General features: G+C 41.7%; 1 protein-coding gene across 3 annotated transcripts in view; it reads right to left on the bottom strand.

The window, feature by feature from the left end:
- Positions 1 to 14,680, bottom strand: part of kif18a (kinesin family member 18A) — a 41,186-nt gene that overhangs the window by 13,984 nt on the left and 12,522 nt on the right. For all 3 annotated transcript variants that reach the window (XM_040010964.1, XM_040010966.1, XM_040010967.1), the window contains exons 7-9: positions 3,990 to 4,166; positions 3,789 to 3,863; positions 3,582 to 3,682 (exon numbers count right to left, since the gene is read on the bottom strand). In XM_040010964.1, the coding sequence (XP_039866898.1) occupies positions 3,582 to 3,682; positions 3,789 to 3,863; positions 3,990 to 4,166 (353 nt within the window). The remainder of the gene's footprint in view (positions 1 to 3,581; positions 3,683 to 3,788; positions 3,864 to 3,989; positions 4,167 to 14,680) is intronic.

Raw genomic sequence — 14,680 nt, 5'->3', positions numbered from 1 at the left:
TGGTGATGATGTGAAATTTTTTTTTCCAAATTAAAATAAATAAATGTGCATATATAATTTCATTTAAAAAAAAAAAAGGCTTTGGAGGCACGGCTGTCATTCGAGACTCAAGATTAAAGAAGAAATCTATCTAATGTGGATTATAGCAATTTTAATCAGCGCTAGCATAACTTGGTCCCAGGAGACACCAACTAACTGCATATTTGTGTAATTTTATCCATGTTTCAGAATACAAAACTGTCCAGTGCCAAAAGTTTCAAATCCCAACAGATAAAATGTCTGCACAGAAATAATCATAATTCACATAATAACAAATATTTAGTTAGTTACTTTAAATGTAGAGCCAAGTGGGCCCTTTACTTATTCTGCTTTCGTTTGAAAGTTCAGTTAATTGCTGTCACACTGTCAATCACTATTATTATTATTATTAAAATGCATATCCTTTGCACTGAGTGTAGCTCAGGGATGAGTAAAGGTAAATAATCACGAGGAAATGTTGCAGATGTTAAATTTGCTTGTATCTGCTAGTACAATATTGCAGATTTAATCCAAAGGGGGGAAAAGCCCATAAAAATAAATAAAGAACTCTCTCTAAATACTGTGAGAAAGTGTATTTGTGTCTTTTTCTGATGCATTTCCTACACTATACATTACACATTTAATCCCAACAATTAAACCAGTGGTATATCAGTAAAGAGGAGGGAAAAAAGGCTATTTGGGTGGAATGTTTTTTTAATGGGACTTGTTATACCCACTAGTGCAGCATGAGGTCATCACTGAAGACGCGCTGTTTTCCAGGAAGTAACAGTTTTCCAGGAGGCCTAAGCGCAGATTTCAAGGGACAGCATTTCATGGGAGTAACAAAAACAAGCTGCTTAAAAGTAAAAATGATCAGGGAAACAAGGTGGGCTGGACTCATTTCATTAGGAATTTAGCAGGACTGCTATCATTGGCTCACACACTTTGTTTTCAGTACATTGTGGACAGGTCAGCTTTCAAAAACTCTGTTAAAGGCCTAAGTGTGATTATATACGCATGGAGGCACATACAAATAAATAAACAGCAGCTGGTGTTTGCCACTGCACACCAACATTATGTCGGCATACAAAGCGTGTAGGATCGCCTTGGGCCAAACAAAGTCACTTTGCTCCTATTTTAGCAACAGTTTTCATGGCCGATACATGAAAAGTGCCACTCCTGGTTTAAGAGTGCATTTAAGCTTTGGGATAATGTTTAGGAAAAACTTGAGGACAAGCTCTTCATAGACTTTCTGCCGTCACAAATCCATCCTGTATCATTTCACAAATTGTCACTGGTGACCGTTGAAAGACGATTAAAATGTGGATTTTACTAGCTTCATTCACAGTAGTTCGGGTGTGTTCCTCTACACTCTGCTAGGAAAAGATAGACAGCACAGATTTATTTAGGAACTACTTGCTTCTCTCCAAAAGAAGGAAATCAAATATCTTTACTTCTTGTTTATAACTGAGGTGAATTTTGCTTGGGAGACTGGCAGGTAGACTGGTATGTTGACTGGTATGTTAGATAAAGTAACACGAGTCTTGCAATTGACTGTCAGGAGCTCCATGTGCTGACACTATGAATGATATTACAGATGCAAAGTGCCAGAAGGAGTTTTCGTCACATGGTTCTTCCTTTAAGAACGAGATGAGGGGTGGAGACATTCAGAATGCATCTGCAGTTAAATACCAGCCACTTTTCCGTAAAAAAGGGGCCTGTGGAGGTTGTTAGGGTCTCCGATTAAATCTAAAGGCAAACCCAAACAAAGCTTTAGGAATTCTAGATAATCTTGTTTGGACTGGGAATGCCTTGAGAAACCCTCCGGAAGTACTGGAGAAAGGTGACAGTGATGTCTCGCAACTAAACACCACTTTTCTTAATCGGCTACAAAACTCCAAATTAATTATCAGAAAATACACAGAGCAAAACAGGCCGCAAGACAACAGCTACATAAAAACTGCTCGACTGTTCATGCAGAACTGTGATTCCGAGGTCTGGTGTTCAAAGGTACCTTTTGTAAAGTGGCTGTCTTTAAAGTGGAGCTAATGGTGGATGGCCAAAGTCAGTGCATGTGCAAGCAATCCCTGCGTTAATAAAAAGCTCAGGCTTCAGACTAATACTTGTTTCACATTTTTTCTACTCCTGGATATTTCTGACATCAAAAAGAGCTTCCTTCATACGGTCATCCCACCTACCTGACTATGAGCACCTGAATCCCTATCTATTGTTAAAATCTTCTGTTTAAGAGGAGTAGCCAATCAGCAGACAGTGAGCTTAAAGGGAGGCCTGTAGGTGATGCAAAACTACTCTAGTAGAGTCCAAGGGAAAAAACCCCCACATGGAGGTGGAAATGACCATCCTCGTTACATGTCATTTAAAAGCCTGTTTAGTAGGGATGTAGTCACCTTAACTCATACCTCATCTTTGAACAATGCTGCGTGCTATTTAAAGTTGTTTTTTGGTGGTTTGCTTTGTTTTTAAAGCTCTAGATTAGCTAAACCCACCTGAGTACACTACACCTGCCCACCCTAACAGCCTAATAAACAAAATATGTTATTATTATTTATTAAATAATAAAATAACAACCAGCATGCACCATCATTTCTAGAAGACTTCTTAAACTAGAACTGCACCCTATGGGAGAATAACAGTGATGAGTCTCATGTCCTGAGCAATAAATTTCACAAGTCTATAATAATGGTTTCATTTTGAACACAGAGGAGACTTCATAGCTACTCAAAGAGGCCAAAGGCATCAGGGTTATGGCTGAACATGCCTGCTATTACATTTGGCCATTAGATCAAAAGATACTGAAATATGCCCACACTCAAAGCCAGACTCGTTAAACACAAAAACTGGAACATCCTCATGCTGTTTTTAAATAACACGCCATGTTGGTTCTTGAATTGTGGGGTGCTGTCTGCAAAGTTTTCAGAATGCCTCCTTGGAGACTTCTTTGACAGGCTGTCAATAAGTTTGGAGCCAACGCTGATTAAAAGTTGAGTGAATGTAAACATTAAATAACGCAGATCTAGCAACTCATATAAAGGCTTTGTACGATGCATACCAATTCAAGACAGCATATTTATGCCACTGACCTCATTTTATTCCATCAAGTGATGGTTTTAGTATAAATCTTGAATCAAGCAGCTCAATATATTCTCAAGCTGCTGAGCAGATTTAATAAAAGGCTCATTGCTAAAAGCTAATTTCATAATATTTAATCTACCACAAATGCCAATGAACAAAGACAAAGGGCCACATTAAAAATGCTGTAAATTGGGATATCATTCTTGATTATACAACCTGACCCACTACACCCAATTACACCTTACGTTCCCTGTTCCACTTCTTTATAGAATCTAATGGATCTACAGCTACCAGAACCATTTACAAAACCACATAATGCGTCATTATTGTCCGATACATTAGCAAATGCAGGCCACAAGCTCTCTGCCTGAATCATTGTCTTCATTCCAGTTACACGCTTTACAATAAAAGTGGTTATGACACATAAAGTAACAAGTTACACTCTGAGTCACGCTCATGGACTTGCTTACCTTTTGAACTCTTCTTGCTTCTGGGAAGAGATTGTGCTAAAAGCCCCAGCCCCCGTGCTCTTCGTCTCATATTCTTTTAGTTTCTGCTTCAACTGCATGATCTTTAGGGATTAAATAGAACATTGATATCAGTCAGGACTTATCATGTCCATGTCCGATTGTCCAAATACAAAGTAATTAGTTGTCCTGTTTGTAATTTTGTCTTACCTCTTGCCGCTGCTTCTCACAGACCACAGCATACTGGCCAATGTGACTGTCCAAGCTGACAACATTACTCTTCAGCTGTCAAGGTAAAGGTAGAGAGAAAAACGGATGGCTAATATAATGTCATTTTGTATATTCATGGTCCAAGAATCACAGCTAGGATTACAACTGGTGACCATAACACAATATGACTTGAACACTAACCGAGGACTTGATCTCCTTAGCCCTGTTGGCATACTTTAGGGTATTATGGGTGTCATCATATGATTTGGAAGAGGGGCTAACATTGGCAATCATAACCGTCCTGCAGTTGCCTCCCAAGGAGTCTTTAAGTATCCGCGTCAGCTTGCTGTCTCTGTACGGTATATGAGCCTTTTTACTCTGAAACACATGAGAAAAATCAGGGTTGGCACAAAAAGGGTTAGGTTTCTTTATAATGTAGATAGACAAGTATCCAGAAAACACAGGAAACTCTCCAAGCTTGTGCTTATTTAAAAAAAATGATAATAAAAAAATAAAAGGAACAAACTCAGAATTGAGATTTTTACTAATTTGACAAAACAACACACAAATCAACACAAAAAATAAACCTGATTGAACCTTATTTATACTTTATGCAGAGTAATAACCCTTCATGGGAATTGCCCTAGGATGCATCTCCATCTGGACACCCGCCACAAGAAAATCTTATTGACATTTCACTGTCTGGTGGGGACCAATAAACCTAAAAGGGAACAAAATTCAGCACGGAGTGTTCATTTTAGATTTGAAATCTTTCTCAGCTGGTCTGTGAACATAGCTCAAGTCTTAATAATGGCAGCAGATAAACTACAGCTGCTTAGGTGAGTCAGAGTCTCGTGAGCATTGGGACTGCAGAAAGTCACATTAAAGACAAGTTAGCAAGAGGAGTGTAAAATGGTCTCTTTTAGGGACCACAGCTGTGCCTCCACTTCTCTTTGGGAAGAAAAAAAAAGACAACATCTGGATTCAACCATTGTTCATGTCAGGTCTTGGGAGTTTCAGGATAACCGTGCCTTTTGGGGGGGAAACAAAATCACCGTTTTAATAAGATCAGGAGTTCAAAGTTGTTCCAAAGTCAGTATCTAGAAGGGAATATGTCAGCCAAACTCCAACCGTTTGTTTTAATTTCATTACTGTGGTGTGTCACTGAGAATCTGTTGCAAAGTCTGTGCAAAATGATCACCACAACTTATAGGTGAATATAAGAATCTGAACTCATCTAAACATTGCAAGTAGCTATGAAATAACACCAAATTCACATTTGCAGGATTGGAAACAAGCCAACACCTTTTACATATCAAAACAACAGGAAAGTTAGCAGAGGCTCTTCTTGTTAAAAATACAATATCCTTCAGAAAAAGTCATGGTCCAGTCACTCTATTGATCCATCTCTTTTCTTTAACACATACAAACACAGTTGAAGAAAAAGTTTGCTTACATGGGATACGTGGAGACGATCCATATCCCATATGTGGAGGTCTGTTAAAAAGGTTGTATCAAAGCAAAGTGTAATGTGTGCATAATAATGACATGAGCTGGGAGAGAAAGCTGGGGGCAGCTGTTACTTTTTGTACTTCTGATAGAGAGCTACCCATCCACTACACTTGGGTGTGCTACAAAACGGTAAAATGGTATTATAGTCATTGTTCAACAAAAGTACAGCCACATAATTAAATAAAAATCATGTGGTTCTTGCTAGGTCTTAAAACTAGCTAATAACAACCTCAGATGAACAAGAACACATGACATATTATTCACTTCACCATTATTTACTTAAAACTAAACGAAAATGCAGCAGCAGTGCGCGAAAAACAGTCCACCCTTACAGCTTCTGTATGAATTAAAACAGTAAGTAGCAGCTGGGTGCTGCCAGTCAATGCATTTGATTAAATGATCATCAGCAAATGTGAGCACCTCTCTAAAAGCAAACGTTTTAAGTCTTCTTAGCAGGTGAGGTGTTTCTTAACACAATGCCAAGGAGGAAAACATCAATAATGACATTAAAGAAGCAACTGTTGCTGCCAATCAAACTGGGAATTTCCGAACATTCCACTGAAAACACTCATGATATTTCCCAATCACACATTTGACATGCTAACTCTGGTCAGAGACCTGACATGCATGTTAAATGTTAAAATTCATGACAGTACAATTTGAAAAAGACAATAAAATAATGCTTATTTGGAAAAGTTCCCAAGAGAAAGAATCTTCTCTCTAAAAAGAATGTGGCAGCACAATTAGGCTTGCAAAGTCCCATCTGATCACAGCGCAAGACATCTGCAACAATGTGCTTTGAATAGACTATACTAAAGTGGAAATGTTTGGCCATAATACACAGAATCATGGCATATCAGCACAAATATTTCATACCAACTGTCCAGCATTGTTTTGTAGCCACAAGACCTGGGCGCTCTGTAGTCATTGAGTCGAACATGAACACTTCTATAAACTAAAGTATTCCTGAATCGAATGTGAGGCCACCTGTCCAATAGCTACAGCTTGGCCCAAACTGACCTTATGAGAGTTGCACACAAATTAATGTCTGCAAACCTCAATAAACTGAAGCGACATCGTAAAAGCCAAGTGGACCGAAATTCCTCCAAAATAACGTGAGACCGATAAATTTATATAGAAAACAAGTACTTCAAGCAATTGCTGCTACAGGTGTCTCTATGAGTCTCAGAAGCTAAACTACACTATACTGCCAAAAGTATTCCCTCGTCTGCCTTTACATGCATATGAACTTGAGTAACATCCTATTCTTAATCCATAAGGTTTAATATGATATGTCGGCTTAATCTTTGCATCTACAGCTTCAACTCTTCTGGGAAGGTTTTCCACAAGGTTTAGAAATGTTTTTATTGGGAATTTATGGGACTGTTCTTCAAGAAGTACGTTTGTGAGGGGAGATAGTGATGTTGCATGCCTCCGCTCTTATTAATCCCAAAGGTGTTCTAGCAGGTTGAGGTCAGGACTCTGTGCAGGTCAGTCAAGTTCTTCGACACCAAAGTCAGTCATCCATGTCTTTATTGACCTTGCTTTGTACACTGGTGCACAGTCATGTTGAAACAGACAGGGACCATCCCCAAAAAGTTCCCATAAAGTTGCGAGCAAGAAATTATCCAAAATGTCTTGATGTGCTGAAGCATTACGAGTTCCTTTCATTACAACGAAATGACGTAGCCCAGTTCCTGTCCCACAGCATAATCCCTTGTCGACTTTACCAACTTTACATTTGGTAATTTACTTATCTATCAGTCTAGAGATCGCATTTGTACCACTATAGAGTCCAGTGGCGGCGTGCTTTACATCAGTGGTCCCCAACCCCCGGACCGGAATTGTTTGGTACCGGGCCGTGAGAGTTGAGGCTCGGGTGTGAAATTGATGGTTTTCAGAGTTTTTAGCGTTTTTTTTTTTTTTTTTAATCGTTAACTTGATTTCCCTGGGTCTTTTCGCGTGTGTTATGAATAAATCTTCTTTGTTTTGGTACCAGTACTGGTTTTATTTTGTTGTATTTAACTGCGACACCTTAATGGCCAGTTGTGTATCTGACGGACGAAAGCTGAACCAGTTCCACACCACTGAAGTTGCAGCATTTTTACAAACCAATTCTGGTTCATCTGCTTCATTCATCAATCCGCTTTCGCCCTTCTCATTCTCTGTCGCCGCCATGCTTTTTCCACCATGTGCATATGAAAACAAAGGCACTGCGCATCCGCGTTTTACCCATATTCTATTGCAATATTTCATTTTCTTATCATTGGCTAACATTATACGGGTATTACCGTGAACGGTATGATATGGCCCAACCCTACTAGATCATATTTGATTATATCCTTATATCTAAAAGCTAAAAATTGACAAAGGATGCACCTTTTCTGTAATAAAAATAAAAAACCAAAGCAAAAACAAATACAAATTTCAACAAAAAAAAAAAAGCTAGGGTTGATAATAAGGTACCCCGCTACAACGTACCCTAACTGGCTCATGTCAACACTTTCATAAAGCCTAGCTTTGCCCTTCTACGAGAAATGAACTTTCAAATATATCCATATTCTACAACAGTTTCAGAAAGTCCCCTTTTCATGACCACGAAACAGTGGCCTTGTGTAGATAGAAGGCCAAGCTGGAGAGTAGGGTGCATCGTAAAATGTATCTGAATTACTTCGGACATTGCCTAGGGCAAACAACTTACAACAAAAACCTCTGTGCAACATAGCATGAAGATGACACACTGAGCAGCCCAAATGCAAGTACACACATTCTTCTCACTCAAACAAATGGCATGTCATCCCAGACACAAGTGAGGACATTCTTTCCTGTAAACAATGGCCACAACATGAATTCTTGATCTGCCAGCAGCAGACAGTGAAACACCAATAACCATGGCGACAGGATGTGAAACGAATGCTGGGCATTGTAGGCATGACTGCAACACTCAAAAATGGTGGGATGGTATGACTCTAACTGGACAGCGCCCATGAAAGGACACTGCTTTAACTCAAGTATGAAGTAACCTGTTGAAGTTGGATCACATTTCAATATGGCTGTGGTAGATCTGCACAGCGCTTCCTAAATGCATGTGGCCTGCTTACGCCTCGTCCCTTGAGACTGTGTGTAAAACGAGAACACTGCTTGACAGGTTAATGTATGCAACTGGAATGAAATAATACCCAAATACTCAGTTGACTCTGTACTTCACAGGCACTCTGTTTCATATAGAGACTATTGGTTAACTTTATGTACCTACAACCACAAAAATCTTAACATTATTTTTTTCACTTATAAATAAAGAACAGCAAAGGAATAATAAGGTTAAAAGTTTGACCTTCTGAAATATATTTTATGTTCACTGTATCCGTTTCTATTTATGGAGACATCTACATATAAACCTTATAAATAAACATTATAAATAAATATAGCTGTTAACACTGTTGTAGAGTCTGTTGTTGATGATTACGTAAGTGAAGTCAATAGAGCCAACTCAGACTGTAAAACTCTTGAAGTAAACTATACATGAGATAAACTGCATTTTCTTTTAGTCTTGCTAGTTATTATAGTATTGTTTAAAATACTGAATTGTATTGTATTATTTATTTGTATTTAAGGTTTCCAAATGAAGACATTTTTATAAATACTCCTTAATGTAACTTTTTTATACCAGTTTTTTATACCTGGCACAATACTCGCTAAAGGTGGTAAGTCATAAAAAAAAAGTATGTGTTTTCTCAGTATATTCCTCTGAAATGCTAAACCAAAGAGATGTAGATCCAGTGTTAAATGTAATGCTTGCACAAAATTTCTATTAAAAAAACAAAAAAAGAAAAAAAAAGTTGCCAGATATCAGTTTCACAAATTAATTGTACATTTTTAATTTGTTACAAAACTAATGAAATACTCTTAGTGGTTCTAGTTTAGAGAAGTCTATTAGCACACCTTCATTTTGTACACTATATACTTAGTTGTACACACTTCAATGGGTTAGTGTTATCTGTAAATTGAAACAGCATTTAACATTAGTTACTTTCGTCTGTGACTGTTGCACCAACTACGTCATTTTGTGAACATTTCAACTTTGTGCCTCTGAACACATAATGCTTAACTTTGTTATAGTGAAGAGGGCAACTTAGCACCCATAAACTATAAATAACAAAAAAGCCTGTAAAAACGAACAAATAAAAAACGTTAGCTTGCATGCTATCATAAGCATAATTGTTAATGCTGGTATAGCTCACTTAAGTTGAAAATTGTTCAGTAGTTCCTCTCTTTCCCAAGCTCAAAGGTCTCAATCCTGTGTCCTGCGCCACATGCACCATTTGTTAGGCGGTATTAATTTCTTTATTTAGTATCAGAATAAGCTGCTATTAAACTGATTTGTAACAAATAAAGTTAGGATTCAATGTGGCCCATACAGCTTTATACTTACACCATGGGCTGTGGCATATTATATTGTCCACAGTAATACCAGTATAAACTTTTATGCGATATAAAAATGCCATATCTCAATATCATTGCTATGGCAACACCCTGCCTTTACAACAGCCTCCAAAGCAGCACAATACTTGCTAAAGGTGGAAACAGCAAACTTGTTTCACCACTTGAGACAAAAACACTGTCCAGTACAACCAGGTTCTGAAAGAGGAGATACTCGGAGGTAGGGATGTGCTACCCAGATGTAAACAAATGACTGCACCTGAGGGCTCGTTAGCTGTAGTGCATATAACGGGAAGAGCAAACGGTGGATGGAAATTACTAATGCAGTTATATGGTGGGAAAAGCAGGGCGTTAAGCAGCTGGTTAAAAAGCTCAACCCTGGAGACAACATCCCAGGTAGAAAATTATTTTCTGTTTTATTATGCAACAATATTCTTCAGCTCCAGAGTTACATGGTTATTAAGTTACTCTAATTATTGTTAAACTCAAGTGTTAAGTTGTCCTTTTATACTTGCTTCAAATTCCCAGGGAAAACACTACCTAGAATACTTTTGTGCTTACATTTGACTTATGTTGTGTTACTGGATGTAATAGTATTGCTGGTACCTTGTTTCAATAAATTTACACTTTAAAATAATGCCACACCATTAAGCATTATTAAGGTATTAGCAAGTGGTTAATTCATCATTTAAATAACATTACTCCTCCTCAGTATGCCATTTGTAAATACAGATATATTATTATGACTATGCTTATGATTATTACTAGCAGTGATATAGTAGCAGTGATAGCTGTACATGGTGCAACAGTATCAGATGGATAAACATATCTGTATTTATAAATGGAATACTAAGGAGGAGTAATGATATATAAATGATGAATTAAGCACTTGCTAATACCGTACTAATACCTTTCTAATGCTTAATAGTGTGACATCATAATAAGAATATAACAAGCGCTACCGAGACTTCTTATTTTGAAGTGTGAATTTATTGAAACAAAGGTACCAGCAGCAGCATTATAGCCTGTGATTAATGACAGCTCATCGGAAATGATGTGTCGGTCGCGAATGAAATGGCTCTTAGAGCCGGATCTTTGACGTGAACGACGCGAGCCGGCTCCTTATCGCGAGCCATGGGTTTTTCTTTTCTTTTCTTTCTCTCACCCTCTCTCTCACCCTTTTTTTCCGCTTCACTCCGCACGCGAGCCTTGTGCTTTGCGCTGGGAAGAGGGGGGAGGGGCGGTAGTTACACTTGCAGTAGCACAGGAACCAGTGTTGGGTGTAACGCGTTACTGTAATTAAATTACTTTTCCACTGAAAAAGTAGAGTAACTGATTACTGTTCATTTTTAGGTATTTTAATTAATTACAGTTACTTACAATGTACTTGCGTTACATTGTAAAATAATTAAACTCGCTGAAAATCATTATTTAATTTCAATAATCTATCTTCTAAACGTAGAAGTAAACTCTGCCGCTTTAACATCGCTGTATTACAGCTGTACGTCAATTCGCGCCAGTTTGCTGCATAGTCGTATTCTAAAGCAGAAGATGTCGGACTCGGCTGAAGCGAGTGGCTGTTTTATGAAATGGAAATATTCACGTCACTTCACTTTTCTAAAACAAGCAGACAAGAACATTACAGTAATATGTAAGCTATGTCCTGGGGAGAAAAAACTATCGGCCGCTGTCAATAGCACGAGTAATCTACTGAAGCACCTGACACGGCAGCACAGACAAACCCTTCTGAGTGATTCTTGTTCATCATCCATGGATAACACCGCGGCAACTCCTGCTAAGCAGGCAAAATTTTTTTACTTCAGCAGCACAGAAAGTGTCTGAAGGTGAGCTTAAAAAAATGATTGCAGGCTACATTGTGGAAGAGATGCTACCGCTGCGTACTGTAGAGTCTCCATCTTTTAGGTGCATATTAAACAAAATACCTGTGTGTGGCAAAAAAGCAGCACTGCCCGATTGAAAAACGTTTTCTACTTACTTAGATAAGTGTTATGCTGACATGGAAATGGAGCTTAAAGGGACATGCGAGAGTTTGGAATATATTTCCACGACTGCTGACATTTGGACCAGCCATAACAAAAGTTCTCTTTCAAACATTCGTTTCAGTGTCTCACTATGGGGAACGCTCTCTCAGCGTTGTCCTCAGAAGCCTCTATATCATTACTCCAGCCAGTATTGGCTGGCAGTCGTGACGCTTGCGTCAGGGAGGGGCCACCCTCCTCCCTATAAAAGGGTGTGACGCAGCGTCACCCGTCATTCAATTTCCTCTTCTCGCTTCTTAGAAACCTCATTTCTCCTGACTGTGAACGTGAGTACTAGCTTAACTGTCCACACGAGCAAGCTAACACCTTGGTCACCGGGCGCTAGCACGGCTCGCGTTTCGAGTCGCCTGCTCTTCACCACAGAGCCAGGTCGGAGAGTGTGTTAGCTGCCACCACGCATCTAGCACAACAGTTAGCTGACCAAGCTAACTGTCTTTGCTACACACGGTCACCAAGCCAAGTAGCACAAGCGCTAGCCACCACACTAGCCAGGTCATACTAGCTCACCATAGCTACCCGACCGAGAGAAGAAAAAAGAAAAAAAAAAAAAGATCAGCGTTAGCCGTCCAGCCATTCCAAGCTAGCTACACCAAGCTTCCTTAATATGGCAGACTGCAAACCGCTGCCCAGAATTTGCCCCTGCGGTTGCAAAATCTCAGGTTCAGATACACATGACGCGTGTGTGATGTGCCTCGGGCTCCAACACGCCCAAGCGGCTATTTCCACACCGGGTATATGCGAACACTGCGCTCGCTTCACCCTAAAAAGCCTTCGCCGAAGGCTAGCCCGCCAGGCTAGCCTGTCGAAGGAGGACCCAATGCTGTCTCCAATCGACCCACCGATGGAGCACACTGAGTCCGCCACACCAGGCACCAGCTGGGGCGACGACATGGATATCGTCCTCCCGCTGGTGGATGATGCCGGGGTCAGCTGCGAAGCTATGCTTGATTCCCTCGAGGCTAATGACGAGCTACTCAGCGAATCCTCTGAGGGAGCGTCGGAACATCTTGTCTCGGACGAGGATGACGACGTTTTCTTTGCCCCCTCTGGTCGGAATTCTGCGACACAAGGGGCCGATTGTGATAACCCCGGCACACAGTCCCGTGGCATGGAGCTATTTGACGTTGCAAAACGGGCAGCTGAAAAGCTGGCAATCCCATGGCCCGCGGTGACAACGGAGACCTCCACCTCACGATACGAGGGTAAAAGGCTCCCCAAAGCAAAGCGCACTACTAAGCAGGTACTGCCGCTTTTCCCCGAATGCGTGGACGAGGTCACACGCTGCTGGGCAAAGCCATTTTCGTCACCCAACCCCGTGCAGGGAGCGGCGGCGTTTGACTGCGCTGGAATGAAAGAGAAGGGCATCTACCAAATTCCCACAGTGGAGAATCTGGTGGCTTCTCATCTCCACCCAAACCAGAAACTTTCCATGTCATCTGGTCCGTCCCTGCCCTCCAAGGCCGAACGCCTGCAGTCCTCCCTGGCTGACAAGGTGTATAAATTGGTTTCCACCACCGCGAGGGCATTGAATGCCTCATCGCTCCTGCTAGCCTACTCGGCGGAGCTCCAGGACCAGGCTGCTGCGAACCCGGATGCTAGCGAGTTGTGGGAAGAGCTGGGCGTAGTTACGGACCAGTGTCTCCACCTCAATAGAGCAGCAGTACAAGCGGCGGGCAGAGCCCTCAGCATCATAGTCCTACAGGAGAAGGCAAGATGGCTGAACTTGTCGGGGCTTTCGGACAGAGAAAAACGTGACATTCTGGACGAAAGCATCGACCCCGCTGGGCTTTTCGGGACCGCCGTTGCCACCATGCAAAGACGGTGCGAGGAGAAGAAGAAAGAGGGAGAGGCCCTGCAGCTGTGTCTCCCTAGGAAGACCCAGGCTGCGCCTCCACCCGGTCGCCGCACGTTCGCTCAGGTCACCAGCCGTCCAGCCGGCGTGCCGACGTTTAAAATCCCTCGCCGCCCAGCCCCGCAGGTCGCGGCCCAGGGTCCTCTAGGATCGCAGAACCCTAAGACCCACTGGCCCAAGAAACACGTCCCGCCTGCTGCCGCTCAGGGTGCCCCACCACCAGCCAAGCAGTCGGACCGCAAGAAGAAGCGGACTGCCTAACATCCCCCACGGGGAGATCGGAGCCGGACCAGCCCGGGCTCCAAGTTCACTCCAGGGCTCAGTTCCGGAGCCCGTTCGGAGAAGTGTGTTCTGCCTCCACCTTTCAGCGCCTGGGACTCGAGTTGGATCCCACAGAGCGGATTTCAAGAAAGAGACGACGAAACGCTGTTCAGCTGAATCAAGCATGTCTGTCTCACAAAACACACTGTTTATTAAAAACTCACCCGTTGCATCCAGGCATGTTGCCAAGGGCACGGGAAAAATGTGTGAAAAACACAGAAAGTATGTTGAAAAACATAATGCCCCCACGCACCCAGACACCACCGGGGTTGATTCCCTCAGTGGTGTCCGGCCCCATAATCGCTGGTCAAGCGCGGGCCGCCCGCGCATGCGCAGTCAGGGTCTGGTCCGAAGGACCAGTTTCCGCCACAAGAGGGAGCCAGAGCTCCGTCTACTGTGGAGTGCCTGTCTTTGGGGCCGCTGTCAGCAAGAATAGAGAGATGGCGAGCTCTCGCTGCGCCAGAATGGGTTGTGAGGACATTAGAGCGAGGCTATCGTTTGCAATTCGCAACCACCCCTCCCAGATTTCACAAAGTGATTTTCTCTCTTGCAAAAGGCGAATCAGCCAGGATCCTGCAAGAAGAAATAACTACCTTGCTATCAAAGGGAGCAGAACGAGAAATACCCCAGGAGCAGAGCCAATGCGGCTTTTACTCAAGGTATTTTCTCGTGCCCAAGAAGGGAGGGGGACTACGTCCGATACTGGA

Source organism: Simochromis diagramma, unplaced genomic scaffold (genome assembly GCF_900408965.1).
Source record: "Simochromis diagramma unplaced genomic scaffold, fSimDia1.1 OVJJ01000603.1, whole genome shotgun sequence".
Lineage (NCBI taxonomy): Eukaryota > Metazoa > Chordata > Actinopteri > Cichliformes > Cichlidae > Simochromis > Simochromis diagramma.
This window is presented reverse-complemented; position numbering and strand designations above follow the sequence as displayed.